This window comes from Ochotona princeps, chromosome 2 (genome assembly GCF_030435755.1).
Source record: "Ochotona princeps isolate mOchPri1 chromosome 2, mOchPri1.hap1, whole genome shotgun sequence".
NCBI lineage: Eukaryota > Metazoa > Chordata > Mammalia > Lagomorpha > Ochotonidae > Ochotona > Ochotona princeps.
Genome location: NC_080833.1, coordinates 4,667,284 through 4,689,512, shown reverse-complemented (window position 1 = coordinate 4,689,512; position 22,229 = coordinate 4,667,284). Strand labels below are relative to the sequence as shown.

The following is a 22,229-nucleotide window of genomic DNA, read 5'->3' as shown; positions in this document are numbered from 1 at the left end:
TGGGATCCCAGAACATGCAATGCAAGGACTTTAGCCACTAGGCTACTGTGCCGGTACCTAACCTAGCAACTTTATTGCCAGGATCTTGTGTGGTTTCAGTGTTAATTCACTTTCATTTGAGTTATTTCTCCCTGGTACCGTAGTTGAGGATTTACGGTGTACAGCCTAATATATACGGTACAGACTTGAGGGATGGTGCTGGATTTGGCTGTTTCTGGTGATGAAGAGGTGTGCAGTATGCTCATATATGGATTGGAATTTGCCTGTCAGGATTTTAGTGTTTCCACCGGGTGCCTTCAGTAGTTGGACATTGGAGCTAAGTTTTTTGTTTGTTTTAAGATTTATTTGTTTGTTTGTTTATGGCAGAGATTTTATGCCCTTTTGATTTCTGTCCTACCTATCAACCCCCATAATGCTGTAATGACTCAGGCTGGGCTGGCTAGGCTGAAGCCAGGAACTCAGTTCTGTTTTCAACCCCAAAATATAAGTTTAATTTGGTGCAGAAATCTTGATATCAGTGCAGAGTTGTTCATAGTATGCAGGTTCCATGAACTAATGGGAGATAACCCCGAGTGTGCATACTAGTTTTTCTTTGAAGTCCGCCTGCTTTCATGGTAGACACTTTTCTTATGCTGTTTCCTGTCTGCTTTGGGAAATTATGTTGTAGTGGAAGCAGTATGGTTTATGGAAGCGCTGGGAGCTGGAAATACACTTCTGGAGAGAGAAATTCTGTCTGAGGCCAAACAGTAGCTGAGTATCGCATCAGTGTTACGACCATTTGTTTGTTTGTTTTTAAAGATTTTTAATTTTTTTATTTATTAAAATTCATTTATTTTTATTTGAAAGAGTTACAGAGAGAAGGAGAGACAGAGAGAAAGATCTTTTGCCTACTGGTTCACTCCTCAAATGGGCCCATCTGAAGCCAGGAGCTTTTCCTGGTCTCCAAAGCAGGTGCAAGTTCCCAAGGCTTTGGGCCATTCTCTGCTACTTTCCCAGGCTGCAAGCAGGGAGCTGGATGGGAAGTGGAGCAGATGGGATACGAGCCAGCGCCCATATGAGATGTTGGTACCTGCAGGAGGAGGACCAGAGCTGAGCCATCCTGTCAGCCTCTGCTTTTTGAATGCTTGAGCAGGCTAAGCTGGTGGGTGATGTAAGGTCCTGCTGTGCTCCATGAAGGGTTCTTGGAGTTTGTGTCTGCCTGCCTGCCTGAAGCTTCATGCTGTGGTTTTTACCCTTGAGAGGAACTGCTCTGTTTACATAAACATGTTGGTTTGCTAAGGGTTTAAAAGCAGTTTTCTTAGATGAGAATTTGCTTTCAGTTGGTGGGTGACTGCCTCACCCAATTTGACAGATGGCCTGCTGTTTGCAAATGGCTGTGCTGAGGTGTGAGAGAAGGCCCAGTGCAGTAACTGCCCAGCTCGTGATTTCCTGGCCCCCTGCTCAAGGGGGGGTTCCTCTTTGTGGGTCATTCCCAGGCTGAAGCTGGCTGTCCGGGCAGGGAGTGTCACCCTAGACCATGCTCTCAGTTTCAGAACAAACTTGGTGATCATATGTTGTTTTGGAATAACTGATAAGAGTGGTAGTAGTCTCACTCATTTTTCTTGCCTCTTTCAGGCATGTTGATTTTAAGATTAAATTATATGTAGAGAGTTTCCCTGCAGCAACCATTCAATCTGGTAAATACATGTTTTCTTTTGAGCAGCTTTGAAACTGTGCATTATTCGCAGTGGATTGCAGTAGCTTTGCTAAATTCTTTCAGAACTGCTAGATTTCTAATTAAAAAGCAATGGGTGGAATTGCTTTATTTGTAATTTTCTGAAAGGTGCCTGCAGTGCTTGTTTTGGCCTGGGGACCGACAGGGTGAGAACTGAATGAGTCGACTCAAGCCAATTATGTGCCCAGCTTCAGCCCTTCCGTTCACTCCTAAATTACAGGAAAATCTTGCCAACTCACTTTGGCTTTCAAAGATGAGTGGGTATGTATTCCCTCTGAGATTTTAACATTGCTCTCAACTTAGGTTCTCATCTTAATTTACCCAAATAAATCTCTTTATGCTAATTTATAAACATTTATATAAATTCTTTTCTTGAGTAGCTCTTTGAATAATGAAATAAATGGGAGTGAGGGAAATACTTCTTAAAACTATTTGACCTTGGGGCCTGGCGCTGTGGCCTACTGGCCGAAGTCCTCGCCTTGCTTGTATTGAGATCCTATATAGGCACTGGTTCTAATCCCGGCAGCCCTGCTTCCCATCCAGCTCCCTGCTTGTGGCCTGGGAAAGCAATCGAGGACCACCCAAAGCCTTGGGACCCTGTACCCATGTGGGAGACCCGGAAGAGGCTCTTGGCTCCTGATTTTGGATCGGCTCAGCTCCGGCCCTTGTGGCCACTTGGGACATGAATTAACACAGAGAAGATCTTCCTTTCTGTGTCTACTCCTCTCTGTATATCTGATTTTCCAATAAAATAAATCTTAAAACATAGCACCAAATCTAACATTTTGCCAATAAGCTGGGTAATTTAAATCCAGCAGCTTAAAAACAAACCTTTAGGGCCTGGTCCCGTAGCTTAGCAGTTAATGTCCTTGCCTTGCACACACTGTGATCCCAGATTGGTGCTGTCCTAATCCATGTGTCTCTGCTTCCCATTCTTCTCCATGCTCTATCCCGGGAGGGCAGCCAAGGACGGCCCGAATCTTTGGGATCCCGTACCCTCATGGGACTCCTGGAAGAAACTCCTGGCTTCGAATTGGCTCAGCTTCAACTTGAGAAGTAAATCATTGCATAGGGTGTCGTGTCTCTCTCTCTCTCCTTCTGTCTGTATATCTGACTTTCCAGTAAAAATAAAATCTTTCCCCCCCAAAATTTGACCTTCATTACCTTGTTTTGGATGTTAAGAATAATAAAATGCAGTTTTTGGGTGCCCCCCCCCACTCCGTCTCCCGTCAGGCCTGATTTCCAAACTGTTTCTTAGAATACCCTCTCTTTTAGTTGGATCATTAATTTCTATGGTGGAGTTATAAGGGATAATTTGTCTCTATAGTATCTTTTCATGCTTTTTAAAGATTTATTTTTTGTTTGAAAGGTAAAATTTACAGAGAAGGAGAGACAGAGAAAGATCTTCTGTCTACTGGTTCACTCCTCAAATGGCCACATTGGCCAGAGCTGAGCTTATCTGGTTGGAAGCCGGAAGCCAGGAGCTTCTTCCATATCTGCCAAGTGAGTTCAGGATCCCAAGGACTTGGACTGTCCTCTGCCGCTTTCCCAGGCTGTAAGCAGGGAGCTGGATCGAAAGTAGAGTAGTGGGGACATAAACTTGGTGCCTGTTGATATGTAAGCTCTTTTAAGTTTTGTCACTTAATTTTGCATTGATCTTATTGGAAATTTGCCTCTGTCTCATAAAGTTGATAGAAGATTGCTTGATGCTGGCAACTGTTCAATTTGTATCGGGATCTCATACATGGGTTCATTGCTTGGGTCAGTTGGGTTTCCTTGGTGATTTTTTTTAATGAACCAAAAAGATGGTTTTTTATCTAGTCATAAACCAGTTGACTGGTAGTTGTGGAAGTTCCAGATCTTGGGCTTGACATGCTGTGCCTCCCACCTTCCTGTCTGCGTGGGGAAGCCTCTGCTAAGCCCCCTGAGCAGTGCGGGTATAGACTGATGTTAGTGGCTGCCCTGGACTGGTCAGTCGGACCCTTCTGCCCTCCTCTGCTTCTGTTAGTCCTCGTATGTTCATTTTCCTTTGAATACAAAATGAAATTACTTAGGTTCTGTCTGCTTTGTTCTAAAGCTTTCTTACTTGTCCGAATTAACAGCTTCTTTATGTTTCAGAGCAGAGCAGTTTGTATAAAATTTGTTGATTATAGTAAGTACATCTAGAGATTTTCTTGGTGTACAAAGAACAAAGCTGTACACGGCCCCCTGCCCTCATTAGCTGTGTAATCCAGTTTATTTTGCTTTGCACATGCTGATGCCAGACACCCATCTTCTGTGCAGGCAAGAAATGTAGGAGTAGGGATGTTTCTCTGAGCTCGGGAGATTGGAGCAAACCGGAACGTAGGCTCCTGGCATTTATTTATTTATTTATTTATTCATTCATTCATTCATTCATTTTAAAGATTTATTTATTTTCATTACAAAGTCAGATATACACAGAGGAGGAGAGACAGAGAGGAAGCACGCCGATCCGAAGCCGGGAACCTGGAACCTCTTCCAGGTCTCCCACGCGGGTGCAGTGTCCCAAGGCTTTGGGCCGTACTTGACTGCTTTCCCAGGTCACAAGCAGGGAGCTGGATGGGAAGTGGAGCTGCCGGGATTAGAACCGGCGCCCATATGGGATCCCGGGGCTTTCAAAGCGAGGACTTTAGCCACTAGGCCACGCCGCCGGGCCCAGGCTGCTGATATTTAAAAGAGAGGCGTTGCCCTTTCTTTACAGAGCAGTCAGGAGAACGTACGATTTGGGGGCTAACTTGTAAGTGATGAGAGGCTTGATATGAGGAGGAGCTGGTCTAATGAAGGAGAGAAGGTTGACATCCATGGATGTAGCAGCTGGTGTTTCTTTGAGAAGGTACAGACCCCAGAATGCAACACACGTGTAGTAAATAGGGCCTTCATTCAGTCTGAGTCATTAGTTAGGAAACAATGAAGGGTGTCCCAGGGTTATGTCATGAAATACAAAGCACATGACTCAGCTGGAGGTGGTAAGATGAGAGCTTGTAGACAAGTTTGTGTTCAGCCTGTGTAAGATGAGTAATGTTATATTGACATTTGAAATACTGGCAGTGTTCCAGCAGGGACCTAATACTGAAATTAAAACCTTTGGATCATTCACTTAAGATGATTGGCATGTTAGATGGGTGTGGCCTGAGAGATGCGGTGGGGTCCTTTGGGAACCCTGGAGGGCGGTGGTGAACACGGTCAGCGCTTCCTGTCCCAGTTACTGCTGGCAGAGGTGCTTGGCATGGTCTCAGCATTCAGTGGGGGCACTCATAGCTGGCCATCAGATTTTCTCTTTCTGCTGAATTGCTGTTTAGTAAAATGATCATGATATCTTGCACAGTGTTTTGGAAGGCTGTGCCCGTTAGTGAGGGCTGTCTTCCTGATACACCTCTGTCACGTGCTGCCTCTCTGGTCCCGTTGGGTCACCCACAGGGTGTGACTCCAGGCACGTGTGGTCAAGGAGGCACTAGGGGAGTTCTGCCTTTGTTGTCGAGGACTTGAGTTATTCTAGCGTACGTTTCATCTGAATGGTCAGGAGAATGGAGAAAATAAGTGATGTTTCCATGTGTACATGATGGGGGTGCTGCCCGAAGGTGGGCTCGGCTGCGGCCATCCTTACGGTGAATGATGTATGCAGGCTCTCCTTTCCTAAGCTTTGTGATTACCTTGAGCCGTAATAGAAAGGTTTTTTTTTTTTTTTTTTTTTTTTTACCGCTTTATAGAAGCTTTCCTTAAAATCATTGTGTATGTGTTTTTGAAGTTTCTTAATGTGCCATTATAAGAAGCAACTTTTAGACTCCAGCTGTGAAGAGCATCCCAAATAATTGTCCCACCATTGCCATGTCAAATATAATTTGAGAAATCTCTCTTTTCTGAAGAAAATATAATTTAGTTTACTTCATTCTTTCCTGTTTAGCTGCCTTGGTTTGCTTTACAATTAGAAAATAAGATATGTTAGGTTAAGATTTGGTAGCAAATTATCCACAAGAGATTTGGTTAGTTCTCTTTGTGTGTCTTGGTGTAGGTGAAAGGTTATTGTAATAGGATTTCCGTGCTTGTCTTCTTTACTTCTTTCCTCACAAAATATTGATTGAAGCTAGAAGCTGGAAAAGCTGCTTCTTTTTGTGAGGGTGGGGGAGCACCTGTCTCAGATCTGCCAGGTTTTGCCTTGATGTGATTTCTAGCCAAGAATTTCTTGTATATGAATGCCTTCAACCTCATATAGATACTCCTTCCCTCTTTGGAGAAAAAATTTATTAATTTTTTTAAATGATCAGAAGAGTGGTCAAAAGGAGCAAAAAGCCTGTTTTCTTTTGGTTTAGTTATTTGTAATTTAATGTCACCTTTGGAAAATGATCATAAAATGTATGTGCTTTGCCACGTAATTTATGCACTGGCTTTATGGAGTTTGTTCTCTTAGAAGTAAATGCCAATGTTTTATGATTTTTTTTTTCTTTTAAAGACTGTGTGTATATTGAGAGTCGGAGACCAAACACACCGTATTTCATCTGTAGCATCCAAGACTTCAAACTGGTAAGCATGTTTTCATGTGCTGTGTATCCCGTTCTGTGCCTTGTCCGTTTCCAGTTGCACTGGCTGTCTCGTCGACTGCTCCTCCGTCACCAGCAGCGTGTGGACCAGTTGATCTTCTCAGTGCTCGCATCCTTGTTGGTTGCAGCACTAAAGAAGGCTTTTGCTACTCTCCTCTTTTAAGCTTTGTGACACCTAATTTCCTCCTCCCTGTATTGTAAATTGTGTTCCTAATTTTTATGTTCCTATTGTTTTAGTTATCTCTTTTGACTCCCTTAAAAGTAGCTTCTCCACCAGTGTCAGGAGCCTGAAGTAAAGGAAATGTAGGAATAATGATGAATAAAGGGAAAACTGGTCCAGAGACTGAGTTCAGGGATTGATTTCTGTGCTTTGATGGTTGTAGAGAATACTTTAAAACTGCCCTGGGAACCTCATGTGTGTAAGTTTGGATGAGGTGCCCTTAACCTGGCCTGGTCGGACTGACTGTACCTTCTCGTGAAGACTTCTGAGCATGTTGAGTGCTGGTGGGCACCATGTGGTTCCTCTTGGTTTTCACCAGTGATTCCCACACTTTGGACATTGCTAAAGATTTGTCAGAGGCCTGCAAATAAACATTCTTGGTCTGATACCAGTAAGTATGCTTTCTTCATATCTGTGTTTTTCCAATAAATAGGTTGTGAATTTCAAAATCTGCTTACTTAACTGCAATATGTAGTTCACAGTCACTGTTGATTCTGAATTTCTCTCAAACAACTGTTAAATGAAAATCTAGGTAGAATGTAGGAATCTTTGAGCAGTTTAATCTTAGAGGTTATTGTCATTGAAGGTGTTGAACCATTGTTTGCTTTGGGGGTTGTAAAGAGTTCCAGTTCTTTAGCCTCCAAGGGATGTGTAGCAGTATCTTTGTATGCCCTGATTTCTAACCCTTTTGCAAGTTGGCAGTATTGGTGTTCTACTGTATAACATACATGACCTCCCAGGTTAGAGAGATCCCATGTGGGCTAAAGACATCTCTCTGCAGTTCCATTGTTTGATACGATTTTTCATTATCCCAAACATTCAGTGAGTATGTTCGGATTCAGTGAGTTAAAAGCTGCATGCCACTTATTTTTCTTTATTAAAAGATGTGGCCGAAGTGAGCTTTGTGTTTGCAAGGAAGTCAAATGCCTGTTCACTTGTGAGGTCGGTGTTTTGTTGGAATGCTGCTCAGAACACCTGGTGGCTTTGCTGAGCAGACTGACAGTTTTGAATCCTGTAAATCACTTGCTTTCATGTAAGTGCGACACGGAGGTCTTTGCTGTTGGTTGGTTATTTCCTTACCAAGAGTTTTTTACTCATATTTTGGAGACAGTTGAGAGAATTCAGTGTGGCCTGGTTTCCCAAGGGAGCAGCTGCTTGCTGCTGCTTCTGCTCTTTCGTGCTCCTTGGTTTGTTTTTTTTTTTTTTTAAATAAATGTGATTTTTACTGAAGCAGATACCAGCACACCAAGGGAAAAATATAACTGTGAAATGGAACTGCAGATGTATGTTTCTGTTATACTGTTAGATTCTCAGTCCCTTTTAGTAATTTTGCACATTAGCAGGTGCCTTCATGTTTAAATTGTGTCTCTCATGAACTGCTGATTGCAATGTAATGGTTGCCGTTCTGGGCAGAGGTTCCTGCTGAGTTATAGTAATTGCTCAGGGTATTAACGGCAATAGAAAAGGAGCTTGTGTTGTCAGGCTTGGTATAGTACAACATATCAAAGCTGTGTGCAGAAACACCGTGAGACGGGAATACAGTATGTGTGCTTTTTTCTAAATGACAACACTGTTATTTCTCACATTTGTGTTTAAGGTACTTTATTCAGGATGTTCTCATATTCTCATAGTTCTTCTGTAAGGATAAGAGAGATGATGAAATACTTAATTTGGGAAGAAATGTAATTATTTGTACTTTCTTTCCTTGAATTGTTTTACTTCTTATGAAAAAATAAGCATTAGATGAGAATATTCATGCTTTTTTTTTTTCCTTCCTGTCCATCCAGACTGTAAGGGGGGAAAGATAAGCAGATTGAAATATATTTTGTTTTCCTGCAAGATTTTAGAAGATTGAAGTTGGTCTTGCTCAAAGCAAGTAACATGCCATGTGAACCAATGTGAAAGGAAAACCGTGTAGGTCTGAAATGTTGAATAGTTTTATCCTTTTAGCTGTCATGAAAGATTGTGATTTGGAGTTACAGTGGAAAGATTTTTTTTCTTTACTTACATCAAGAATAGGAATTGGAATTAGTTATTTTTATTGTGGATTTGTGGGTGTGAGGGATATTCACATACTATAGAGAGAACTGTGTGGGTGCCTTTTATGATCCAAGTTAAGTAAGATTATGTGTTAGACAACAAAATTATGGAGGAGTGGAGCTAAGTCTCAATCACTGAGACAAACATAATGCTAGTTGATTGACTGCATGATCCTGGATAACATTTCCCAGGCCGGTTCTGTGTGAGGTCAGGAACAGGGGCCTTGGATTTTGTGTGGTGAACGAGGTTGTCTGCTTGGTCCTGTTGCTCTCCCCTGCCATTTTTGTCCAGGATGTGGCCATAAGACACTTGTATGTCCTGGTTTGCATCTGGTGTTCTGCTGACCTGGTAAATAGACTCTCCCTGCCCCCACACCTGGGCTGGTTTGGGCAATGGACTGTAGGCTCAGCTTGTCTGTAAGGTTGGGTCTGTGGCTTCTGTTTTGTTGATGCTCAATCTACAAGATATGTCAGGCCACTTCATCTCCCATCTTTCCACAAGGGTAAGTGATATAATAAAGTGCAGTGATTTTATCGTTGACATTTTCAGGGGAAGTGAACTGCGGATTCTGTTAGCATGTTTTCATTCCCTCAAGAAGTATTCATTTGGTTGGACTTGTTCATCAAGTGGGAGGTTTGAATGCATTGACCAAGTTATCTATGGAGCAAATAGTTGAGAGCAGGAGAGGTGAATTAGCAGTATAGACAAGCTGTCTACTTAGTAGCAGGAAGAAAAAAGGGATAATCTGTCCACTAGGTTAGTTTTGCACTGTAGGTTTCTGAACTAAATAAAAATAGTAGTGGCATGGAATAGCAGTCTTACCAGCCCAACTTGAGAAAATAAATTTGATCTAATTTCTTTTTTAGAATTTGCAGTTGAAAGACCCAGGGACTGAGCAGTTAGCAGAGGGGCGAAGCTGCAGGAATGAAGACTGTCATATTGAATGCCTGGAGAGTCTTGAAGAAGGACAAGTCCTGTTCCCTCCTCAGGACCTTAGATTCTAACGGCACAGATGGCGTGTGACACTTGATGCCAGCTTTCTTTGGCGAGCACCCTGAATAGAATCAATAAAGGAAAAAACCATTCACATTGTATTCTAAAAGGAGGATTTCTTTCACTAAAAAACCAAATTCCATTTCTGTAGAAACCTAGGCCCTCAGCAGCTTAATAGAGGTAATTTGCAGTCTAGCAATTATCACAGAGTTTGGGAATGCTAACAAGGATTTCACTGACATTAGCAATTTTCATTCTCTACACAATGCTAAAGAATTCCTTGTAGTAGTTTCTGCTAGTTCTTTATTCACAGATGAATAATTGAAACTGTTCCTTTGATGTTCTTCTGTATGTGCATTCTGTGTGGATTCCTGAATTGCCATCTTCATAGTCCAGAGGAAGATGAGATTTAGGTGGATTCAGTTACAGATTTTTCAGCTCTTATCTATATCAAAATAGTTTCCTGGAAGGCCATGTAATTATTATAAACAATATCTTGGGTACATACCATCCATTTCAGTTTAGAAAAACTCTGGAGATGGTCCTGAAGATTGAACCTCTCTAGAGATTACTTAGAGTTGGAGAAATCGCTGTGTGTGCAGGGGAGAGCACAGTGGCCTTGCTCGTGTCCCCAACACATGCCTTCTCAGTGCCGTGTGTGGGTGAGATGTGTTAGCTAAGGATGCACTGTGCTAGTCTCCTGGGAGAAGACGCGTCTCCATTACTGTGGTGAGCATGGGTGCCAAGCAATTGATGATTTTATACCATTTTCCTCGTTGTTTCATTGCCCTACATGAACAGCTGGGGAGAAAATTTTAAATTTCTCTCTGCTCCCTGGTCTGTACTTGAAACCTTAACACTAAGAACTGATGGTTTGCCGTCCCTGGCAGCATGCTGCAGCAGTAGAGGCTGGCAGAGGAATTGGCTTCCTTCACTCTGGTTGAAGTTGCCCTCTCTTGCCCAATTTAGTTTCTTAAAAACGTATTAAGTGCAACAAAAAGCTGTTTTTCATCTGTAAAATGAAAATTTATCAAAGGTAAGTGGTTATCTCATAATATACTTTTGTGAGGAAGATGGATATTGAGACATCTCATTTAGACCTTATTACATAGATACTGCTGTGCCCACATTCACATGTACACACGATGAGTTAACTATCAGATCACTGAATTTATACCATCATACTTTCTTCCAGCATGGCTCTTAGAACTGCTGATATATGGAGTGTGTGGTGACAGGGACCTTCATTTAGGAGGTGGAATGTTAACATTCAGTAAATCTTGAATTTAGGACCTTTTTCCCCCCTTTGGTGTGATAGGAAGTGGAGGAAGGTTTCCACATTGATTGAATGTGGCTAGTTCAGCATTTGAAGTATGTTTTCTGGAGTGGTGCTACAGAATGATAGGTTGTACAAGCTGACCATTGGCACCGTAGTGTCTGGTTCACATTCCTGTTGCTGCCTTGTAATTTGTGACTGTATGACTGTAGAATATAAAGCCCCTCCTTGCCAGCTGGGCTGTTCTGGATTAAAAGCTCAAGGCTGTGATTTATGTAATCTGGAACCTGCTCTGTGGAAGGAAGCTGGCTGGGGTGAATGGTCCCTTGCCGCTCTGGGCCACTGCCTTGTGTCGGCCAGTGCCATGTCTGTGACTGATGTGTACCAAATGCTTGTTTGGGTGCTGCCTGGCTGTGATACAGGTGCATAGTCAGTGTTTTAGTGGGAAACTTTAGCAGGTGTGTGGTGCAGTGTCTGCATTACCTGCAGACTAACCTATTGAACAAACCCAGGAATCTGGCTTACCTTCTTTGGTTAGCCTGCAGTATGTAGTATTGTATGAGTTTAAATAATGAAAATTGGTTTCTTCCACCTTCCCTCAGAAATTTGAATGAATATAACCGAAGTAATGTCATTTTTTAGGTAGCATTATGTTCTGGTTTGAATTTCCTAGATAGCTGATTTTCAGCACGGAGCAATAGGAATTAGTTTCAGCAGGAACATATCAGGTAAGTGCAGATGTAAGGGAAAATGCCTTATTGGATGATGGCTTGTTTCTGTGGGTAGCGGTAGTTGTTCTGTTTGGTTTCCAGCAATTCCTCAAGCTAGGCCCACATTCGTGGGCATTTCTTTCTCTGGTTCCTTTTTCTCAAGGGCTGAGCCTCAGTGAAGGGCTGTGATTACCAGGTACAGCTTTGTGACTTGTGTGCCACGTTGGCTGGTGAAAGGAGGACCTTGCAGCTCTGCCGTCAGGTGCTGTCGGTCTGTCAAGTGTGGAGTGTGGTTGCCTTTCATGACGTGAGGTAGTGGGTGCACAGCAGAGACCATTCTTTGCTAGTGCTCAGCCCTTTCTGTGAGGGTTGTTGGCTTCACTCAGAAGCAGTGTGCAGACTTCTGAGGCGACAGGTGGCAGCTCTCACTGGGTCGGTGCCGGACCTCTGTCTGTTTAAAATGAAGGCCATCTCTGTTTACTTGTAGTTGGTGAACATTGTGATCAATAACAGTTGAAACTGCACTTAGTCTAAAGGACTAAATGTTCTTGACATGAGTAAATTAAAATTTTGTGATTTTACTTAATTCTTTAAGGGGCAACACCTTGCAGATAGTGCTGGTTTTTGACATCTGTAGCTTCCACCCCCAGTTATGGACCATGACATTTAAAGTTGTTTGTGTGTGATGTGGAAGGTGGAGACCAGGTGGTGCTCTTCCAGGAGGGACTCTAGAGCCTTGTCCTGGCCCCATTGCTCTGCCACCCTGCCACGTGCTTTGTTGGTGGCTCTGAGCAGCAGAGAGGCTGGCATTTCAGCGTCCAGTGGTTCAGGATTACTGAGAAGTTGGATGTTTAGTTTTCTCCTAATTTAACTGGATTTTAGAACTTTGAGAAATCATTGGAAAAGCTGTTTATTCTTATGAAATGTCTGGAATATTATTTATTAAACTTACCCATGGGTGAGAAGTGTTCAGTGCAGAAATCCAGATATTCTGACTGTGAAGGAGCTTATGAAGTCAGCGAATCTGATATTTGCAGAGGTCAGTAGGAGAGTAAAGATAAAGTCTTGTCATTCAATTTGTGGATGTTGAGAATAGCCCTAGGAGAGCCGGTCGGAGTGCAGAAACGGGAGCTGCTGCGGTGCTTTCCGACCCGGAGTGTCCACTGATGATAGGCTTTGCGGAGGTGCCTTTTTTGATATTAGAGTGTTTTAGTAATGACTAGAATTATTTACTGTTTAAGAAATGCAAAAATTCTTAGAAATGCTAAGTTCTAAGAAATGCTAACTCCTTTTACATTTGAATGAATGAAGATTTTATTGGTTGGACTATTTGAATTTCTAGCACAGTTGATTATGTAGAAATTAATTTTATTTTGATGCTTTATGGCAAGCATCAGTGAATATACTAGAAATAGAAATGTACTTTTGAGAACTCAAGTGCATTTTTGATTTGGAAGCTGTGGTGTTGGGAGAGGGTGGAGGGAGGTGTGTGCTGGGAAGGTCACAACTCAACAAGATGCTGGCTCCAGTGAGCTAAGGCTTGGCAGTCAAGCTGTACAGAAACTTCACTGTCCAGATAGAAGAAAGTGTTGTGTGAAAAAAGAATACTCAAATAGGACCTCATTTTCTTTGTATTTGTGGAGTATAGAGACTCAAAGAATTATTTTTTGCAAAGTAGTTGTTGACGGAGTATATTAAAATATTGGCTCACAAAGAGTGATTCTTTGTTTCTCTAAAGGAAATATATGTAGCAGGACTCCTAATAATTTAGTATTTAAAAGCTTGATTATAATCTTCAAAAAAACTTTAAGCATAAGTTCTTGTATTAGTATTTTAGATTTTTGTGCATTTCAAATTATATGAAATTGGATTTTTTAAAGCAATGTTGGCTAAACACTAGATTTTTTGACTGTTTTCTGAACTATCTGTTCTGATACTTAGAAGGACTATGACAGCTTTCAGAAGTTCTTCTCAATCTTATTTTTACTAGTTTTAAAATATTTTCCAAGTTTCTTTAAATGAAAGGCATGTGGTACCTGCTACACTGTTCCTCCCTGCCCTCCTTAAAGAAATAAGGGCTTTCTTGGACTTTATGCATGTGTCTGTTCATTATGCTTACCTTGTGGGCATTTTGAGAAGTTTAAAACTGAATATGGTCTTCTTTCCTCTCTGTTTTTAAGATTTTTGTCTACTTGTTTGACTTCAGTTTTACACAGTTAAAGCAGGACCTTGAGAAAAATGTCTGCTTCTTGGGCCGTGGCTATTTCCTTCCTTCTCCCTGTAGTGTTTGTGTTTCTCCCTGGAAACCCTTCTGAAAGCTCAGTCTGTCCACTTGTGGTTCATTTGACCGTTGTGTTTATCTGATGCCACCGAGTTCTTGTTTAAACAAAGCATGCCACTGTTCCTGTGCTTTGTCACTGTGTTGCATCTCAACTTGGTTATTTTGAGGGGCACACACCATACTGCTTTATGACAGGACCCCGACCCCCATCCAGGAGTGGGGCTGCAAGAGTCTTGATGGGTTTGGTAACACTGACGTGAGGACCATCTGAGATCAATGCAGTAGGGCCGACTTTTGTGTCAGAACAAATTCTCTGAGATTCCAGAGGCCATCCCTGCAGGATTTTTGCAGGTGACCTGCTTGTGTGCTGAGTGCCCCTCATAACCAGGGTGTGAGGGGGCTTTGGGCACGTTAACTTAACACTATTTTCTTTTTTAGGTCCACAACTCCCAGGCCTGTTGCAGATCTCCAACTCCTGCTTTGTGCGACCCCCCAGCATGCTCTCTGCCGGTGGCACCACAGCCACCACAGCAACTTTCTGAAGCCGGGAGAGGGCCTGTAGGGGTAAGGAGAATCCCGTTTTCAAAGGCTGTCAGTATTTTATATCCCACAGGGTATAAAATAGGAATATTACCTCCCTCCCCAGAGCCCCTTTAAAAATGTGCTGCATCATGTGTGTTTTTAAAGGAGTGACAAGCACACGCACAGAGGAAGCAACAGACGGGACTTACCTTACCCCTCTAGGACAGGTCCAGAGGGGCAGGACTCAGTGGAAGGGTACTTTGGCCCCAGCAGAGAGCACGCTGGGCTGCAGGAGCAGGAGCTGGCAATCAGCAGCGAGTGTGGATGTTGGCAACGGAAATGGGGGAGTCGGGGGTAAGTCCTGGTGTGGGACATGCAGCTCCCAGGGCCCGCCAGTCTAACCTGTGCACTCAGGTGCCATGGCGCAGTGGTATTCAGATACAGGCATTTCTTCAATGCTAGCTCTAGAATCAACACTTTGACAGGCTTTGTATGAGGTGTGCTTCACTTCCTGCAGTGGTAGTTGTAATTCCTGTCTTTCCTGGCAGTGCCATGGATGTGTGAGGGCTGTGGTGACTGTGGAAGGCAAGGCCGGGGGGACAGCCCCTGCAGCTGTTGCCGCGAGTGTAGTTTCCTTTCTATGACGCGCTCTATGCATTTGTTTTCCTTTCCATTCCTTTCAGAGAATTTAATGGTAACATCTGAAAGGCAGGTGTTTGTTGTGTATGACTGCTTGGTTTCTACGGCTACCGTTGATCGCTAAGAACGACCTACAGTGGGGCTGAAATCACACTGAAGCAGAAAATGAAACAGGCAACTAGCCAACACACAGATACAGTTCAGGATACCGCCAATATGTGATGGTTTGGTTGAGTGTGAAGTGTGAATATCTTGAGATTAAGATACGTGAGTGCTCCACATGGGCTGTGGCATGTGCAGAGTGGTGCATTTCTAGGGGTTGGGTGTGGTGTTTGTGCAGCGCAGTTAGGGGTAGGCAGAATGGAGGGGCCTGCCAGGTGCATGCGGCAGCCAGGCTCTGTCAGCCAGAGAGCGCTGTTAGAAGATAGCCTGCGGGATGTCCATGAGCAGTGTGGGTTAGTGGGCCTCAGAGGCTGAGGTAGCATAGAAAGTGGGGCGGATCATAGGGACTGCCAAAGTCAGGTCGGGGTCAAGTTGTAACTTCCAGGCCAGTTACGGGCAGAGTCATTGTCAGGGCAGCCTGAGCTTCCGTGGGGCTTAGGACGGAGAGACCTGAGACGGGAGGCATGGGGTGCTAACAGCTGCAGCCGCAATCAGAGGAGCAGCCACAGAATAGCAGGGAGTGCGTGTAGCTGTCTGTTGAATGGCTTGAGAACAGCAGTTCTTGAAATAAAAACCCTTCACAGTGGAAGGTAGCACCTAATCAGAAAAGTTGAATCTTAAGTTCTGAACAGATACGTTGACATGTTGAGGGACAAATAAATAATTTCAACTTCCTACTTTTAAGCTTCAGTCTTTACCATCTTATTTCCAACTGTATCTAAGATGTGGAATTTACCTTTTAGCTGATATTTTATTGCTTTAGTCTCTAAATTAGTGTGATGTCATTGCTAGATGTTAGGCTGTTTTATTTACCATGAAATTCCCGAAATAGGGTATGCTGAATGGTGTTTGCCCAAAGTAACAATAACATTGATTTCAGTAAGCTCTTTATTTTAGCACGAGTGATGCCCAGTACTTACATCTTAGCACAAAAATACCCACATCCACCGAGGATTCAAATAAACTGATGATTGGTGGAGCGCTCAGACACGCTTGTGTGCAGGTTCGATGTGTAGATGTGAAGAGTCCGTCAGCGGGAGGATGCTGCCTGCACTTGTACTCAGTATTGATTGTTCGATAATGCTGCTTTGTGTTGCCAGAGTCATCCGTGCTGGGTCTGAATCGGGTCCATTTGGCAATGCTCCCTCCCCCACATGTGGCCTGCTCATAAATTCTGCAGGCACACAGATCTAACGCAGTGTAATGAGGGTGCTGCTGGGAGAAAAAATTGATTACTGGTTGCAGACAGTAACATTAACATTTCTTGCCAGGGTACACCAGATGCCTATCCTGATGGGCTGGTTTTGTTAATTTAGTTTTTATAGGATAACACTGATTGTATCATAATTTAGCTTTACATATTCAGGTGTATGTGGTCTAGGTTCCTATATTAAAATGATGGTGTAAGCTCATAAAATTGTATTTTATAAATTTTTAATCTATGTTCATTTGTGTATCTGCTAGAAAGGCAGCAGGTTTGCTTGTTATAGAGTGAGTGTTAGGTAAGACATTTTCAGGCAGAAAGTACTGTGCTCTTTGGTTGGGATAGGAAGGAGGGTGAAGTGACACTGCCCGGATCCTCGCTAGCCTGGGGCGAGCTGATCCCAGCGCACTGCGTCCGCAGGGCAGGCTCGGGCCAGTGCGCAGAGGTCTGCTGCAGGCCGGGCTCCTGTCCGAGCCTCCCTGGAGGGTCAGGCACTGGCTGACACACAGGTATTTGGGTATGTAGTGTTCCAGTCTAATTGCTCACATCTTTTTATAAATTTATGACCTCTGCTGAGTGACTAATATACATAATTAAGTGCTGTAAAGGTGACTTAAACTATTTTATTTCAAGTGTTTTGTTATGTTTTTGATGGATTTTCCTTTAAGGAACCCTTTGTCTCTTGACATGTTCTTGTATAACATGACAAGTAATATTTCAACACCTTAGTTTTTCACTTATAAAATAGGTGTCATGCTGCAACCTATCTCTAAAATTATTTTAAAAGTCAACTAAAACAGTGCATTAAATTCCTTACCCATGAGGTTATATTCGTGAACATATGCGATTTCTTCATTGTATAAGCATCATAGAATGTATGACACAAATTTAAATGCTGTAACTAATATATACGAAGACTGTGAGGTGTCAGATATTTCTCTTGGACTGTAAGCCTATACAGCATGCTGTCATAAGCATCGTAGTCAGTTAGAGGATCATGGTCAGTGTTGGGGCATCCAAACAGAGAAAAGGTGCCGTCCACACACTAGCTCTGTTGTAGTCTGAGGAGTGCGCCTTCATATATATGTAATCCTTGGTAAGGGAAGTTACTAATATGGCACATGACTGTATCTAGCATACAGCAGACATGCATGCAACACACATAAGCCTTGATTTGTACAATTTTTTAAAATTCATTTTGTTTGTACTTGAAAGGAATTACAGAGAGAAGAGGCAGAGAGAAGAATCTTTAGTCTGTTGGTTTACTCTCCAAATGGCTGCAATGCTGGCACTGAGTCAGTCTGAACCCAAGAGCCAGGAGCTTCTTTTGAGTCTCCTGTGTGGGTGCAGGGTCCCCAAGCCTTGGGCCATCCTCTGTTGCTTCCCAGGCCACAAGCAGGGAACTGGAGGGGAAGTGTGTACAAACCGGTGCTCATTTGGGATGCTTACTCACTTGAGGATTAGGCAGTTGAACCATCGTACCAGCCCCATATACAAAATTTTATTCTTATAGCATTTATTGTGTTTTTTTCTACACATTCCATATATATTTGTGTGTACATGTATACATACATACATTCATGCATACATAATTTATTTGATAGGAAGAATAATGGTGGCCAGGGTGTGGGGTTGGGCAAGGAGGGATATCTTCTATCTTTTTTTTTTTTTAAAGCTTTATTTTATTTTCATTACAAAGTCAGATATACAGAGAGGAGAGACAGAGAGGAAGATCTTCCATTTGATGATTGACTCCCCAAGTGACCGCAACGGCCGGTGCTGCCCTGATCCGAAGCCGGGAGCCAGGAACTTCTTCCAGGTCTCCCACATGGGTGCAGGTTTTCAAGGCTTTGGGCCGTCCTAAACTACTTTCCCACACTACAAGCTGGGAGCTGGATGGGAAGTGGAGCTGCCGGGATTAGAACTGGCGCCCATTTGTGATTCGGCGTGTTCAAGGTGAGAACTTTAAACGCCAGGCCACGTCGCCGGGCCCAGGATATCTTTCATCTTTTGGTCACTCCCCAGATGGTAGCTCTGATGGGTCAGGCTGAAGGCAGGAACTTCATTAGGGTCTTCCAGGATGGGTGACAGGGATCAAACTCTTGGACCATCTTTGGCTGTTTTTTGCAGCCCATTAGCGGGGAACTGGATTGGAAGTAGAGTACCCATATTGGATGCTTGCATTGCAGGTGACAACTTTACCAGTTTTGCTGCAACTCCAGCCGTTCTAGGCATTTTTAATCTGCCTGTAGCTGGGTTCTTGGAGTTTGGGAGAGCGGATGAACTTTAAAAAAAAAAAATCATTTATTTGAAAGGCCAAATTTGAGAGAGGGAGAGAAAGTGAACTCTTGCATATGCTGGTTCTCTTCTCAAATGGTTGTAATTTCAATGGCTGACCAGACTAAAGCTCCATCTGGGTCTCCTGCATGGGTACAGGGGCCTGCATATTTGGACCATCATCCACTGCTTTTCTAGGCCCATTAGCAGGGAACTGGTTTGGAAATGGAGCAGCCTGGACCTGAGCCAGTGTCCATATGGGACTACAGATACCCGTTTGTGGATTCTGATCAGCAGTCACTTGGTGAGGGGGTGAAAAACTACATTGGGAATTTACTTGGTACTCAGATACTCATTCTTTACACACAATCTTTTCTGTTTAATTACCGCAACAATTTTTGATGCTTAGCTCATTTTACAGATAAGCTCACTTTAAGTCCATATTTGCATGAAAATCTTGGTGTGAGTGACAGGCCTGCAGTAAACACCTGAAATGGCCTGGCCTCTGGTTCCTCAGGACTCTCATGGCCGAGTTCTGGGTCCCAGGTCATTCTGCAGTGACACCCTTTTGCCTTCACTCTATTAGGTAGTTTTCTGACCAGCCTACACTTCATTCATTTGGAGGAGTAGATGGCTGTTGCCACTGATAGTGCAGGCTGGCTTTGTTCAGGGTGTGCATCAGTGCACGGCAGTGCTGGAGGAAACCCCTTTTTTAAGTATCCACAAAGTTTGTTTTCCTATTAACATTGGGGTGCCCGTATCTTTTGTTCAGGAACTGCTCTAGCTAACTTTCCATTTGTCTGAATTACATATGTATGTATTTGAAATATAAAAGTTGTCTAGTACCGGGCCCGGCGGCGTGGCCTAGCAGCTAAAGTCCTCGCCTTGAATGCCCCGGGATCCCATATGGGCGCCGGCTCTAATCCCGGCAGCTCCACTTCCCATCCAGCTCTCTGCTTGTGGCCTGGGAAAGCAGTGGAGGACGGCCCAAAGCCTTGGGACGCTGCACCCGCGTGGGAGACCCGGAGGAGGTTCCTGGTTCCTGGCTTCTGATCGGCGCGCATCGGCCAGTTGCGGCTCACTTGGGGAGTGGATCATCGGACGGAGGATCTTCCTCTCTGTCTCTCCTCCTCTGTGTATATCTGGCTGTAATAAGATGAATAAATCTTTTAAAAAAAAAAGTTGTGTAGTACCAGCTTGTGTGTGTGTGTGTGTGTGTGTGTGTGTGTGTGTGTGTGTTTACACTGACTTGGAGTAAAGCTTAGCACTTCCCTGGGTGTCAGTCCACCTCACCAATCTAGACATAGCTGCTGTGATTCTACAGGGCCTGAAGCTGTCCCTAGCATCAGGGACTCTGTGCAAGTGCGCTGCCTGCGGGGGCGCCTCAGCTGCAAGCCCTCTGCTGTGACTGAATTGGGAGTCTGTACTGCCATGCATAGTCTCCCCTGACCTATTACTAACACAAGTACTTTCTGTATTTGAACCTCTGTTGCCATTCAATAATGGAAATCAAGATGCCATTTTAAAAAGTGAAGCTGATTGTGTTTCTCATCTGCATGTAGCTGAGAACTCTGATCTGGTAGCTTGGTTAATCCACTGCGCAGGAGTTGCTGACACCATCCTGCTTGTGTGTTTCTCACTCTGTCTTCCCTGATGTACCCATTAGGAACCTTTAGCATGGGGACTGCTGTTTGTATTTTGGGTGTAGTAAAAAGTGTTTTATTAATGTAGAAAATTATAAAAAAAAATCTATTTTTAAAGATTTATTTATTTTTATTCAAATGATATACACAGTGAAGGAGAGTCTGAAAGATCTTCACTTACTGGTTCATTCTGCAAATGGTCAGACTAGCCGGAGCTGACCTAATCTGAAGCCAGGAGCCAGGAGCTCTTCTGGGTCTTCCATGTGGGTGCAGGGTCCCAGTGCATTGGGCCGTCCCAGACTGCTTTCCCAGGCCACAAGCAGGGAGCTAGATGGGAAGTGGAGCAGTGGATTAGAACCGGTGGCCATATGGTATCCTGGCACATTCAAGGCGAGGACTTTAGCCACTAGGCCACAGCGCCGGGCCCTGTTATTACATTTTATTAAGGTTTTTGTTACCATTGGTCTGTGTTCAATTTAATAAACCTTTGCAAGTTATATTGTGTTTTCTCTTCATTTAGAGGTTGTATTGACCCTTAACTGTAGCATGGTTAAACCTTTGAGTCCTGCTGCTTTTTGAGTGTCTCAGGTGGTTTGATTGGAACTAGAAGCAACAATTCAGAGGACTCTACAAGTTCTCCAGGATTACCAGACATGTTTCCAGCTCGTGGCATTAGGCTTGTGACCCCTTGCTGTGGAATGCCGCGGTGACAGTGTCAGCTGAATAGGTGAAGGACTGAGCAGTGCTATAGCTCAACTGCCTAACTCTCTGCCTACAAATGCTGGCATCCCATCTGGACACCATGTTGTGTCCCGGCAGCCCCACTTCCCATCCATTTCCCTCCTTGTGGCCTGGGAAAGCGGCAAAGGATGGCCCAAAGCTTTGGGATCCTGCACCTGCATGGGAAGCTGTTAAGAGGCTCCTGGCTCCTGGCTTTGGATCAGCTCAGCTCTGGCTGTTGCAGCCATGTTGGGAGTGAACCAGTGGATGGAACATCTCTGTTTCTCCTCTCTGTAAATCTGCCTTTAAATAAATAAAAGACTTCAATGGAAAAATATAATATTCTCAAAGACACTAGTTTTTCAATTAAACATTCAGTCATCAGAAGTTATTCTTCATTTTTAAATGAATATATTTTCTTCCTTACTCCCAGAATGTATTCTCTAAATGGAAATTTGAGAATGGAAAATTGGAAACTTTCAATCTTTAAGAGGTTTTGTATCTTTTTAAAGGCGTTAACAACCTGTGTTCAAGAAACAGGGTTTGCAAAAGGGCTAAACGTTTCCTGCAGGCTCAGAGTTGCCTGTTCCCTCTGCCCACTGACTCCTTTTCTAACAGCCTAATTGGAATTCCTTGGAAGGAAGGAGAACGATCTATGCGTCGGCTTGATTACAGGTGGACGACAAAGCAATGAAAAACAAGGTGAACAGAAGAACTAAAGCTGCGTGCGTGTTCCTCCGAGAATTACATAGGGTGGAGTCAGTTCAGAGGTGAAGGGCGAGAGTGTAAGCCTGACTTGGCCTTGACCCTCATCCTGAACAGAAAACAGGTTTTGTGTAGCCCATCTCTCTCATCAGTAGATGCTGTCAAGTTACTGTCTATTCCTTTTTTGCTTAAGATTCAAATATTTATGTGAAAGTTTGGTTAGAGCTAAAGAGAGAGCACGTGCAAGCTCTTCCATCCTCCGGCTGACTGGCCAGATGGCCACAACAGCTAGATGTGGGCCAGGCCGGAGCCAGGAGCCAGGAGCTGGGGGCTTCATTCGAGTCTCCCGGGTGGTGGCAGAAGCTTCCTGCTGCTTTCCCCAGATCATTGCAGGAAGCTTCATCAAAATGGAGCCGTGCCCATGTGGGGCCTTGGCAGTGGCGTTACTTGCTATGCCACAGCACCTGCCCCACTTGACATTTCTGTTTTCAGCCATATTATATTTTACTCGGCTCAGAAATACAGGATACTCATGTCAGGTGGACAGTGTACCAGTTGGTATTTAAT

The 22,229-nt window shown here is 43.6% G+C and overlaps 1 protein-coding gene across 8 annotated transcripts in view; it reads left to right on the top strand.

Moving 5' to 3' along the window:
* Nucleotides 1–22,229, top strand: part of RERE (arginine-glutamic acid dipeptide repeats) — a 375,029-nt gene that overhangs the window by 133,200 nt on the left and 219,600 nt on the right. For 5 of the 8 annotated variants that reach the window (XM_058674761.1, XM_058674739.1, XM_058674755.1 and 2 more), the window contains 2 exons: nt 6,183–6,253; nt 14,229–14,354. In XM_058674761.1, coding sequence (XP_058530744.1) covers nt 6,183–6,253; nt 14,229–14,354 — 197 coding nt within the window. The remainder of the gene's footprint in view (nt 1–6,182; nt 6,254–14,228; nt 14,355–22,229) is intronic. The other 3 variants (XM_058674765.1, XM_058674781.1, XM_058674776.1) reach the window with 1 other exon arrangement.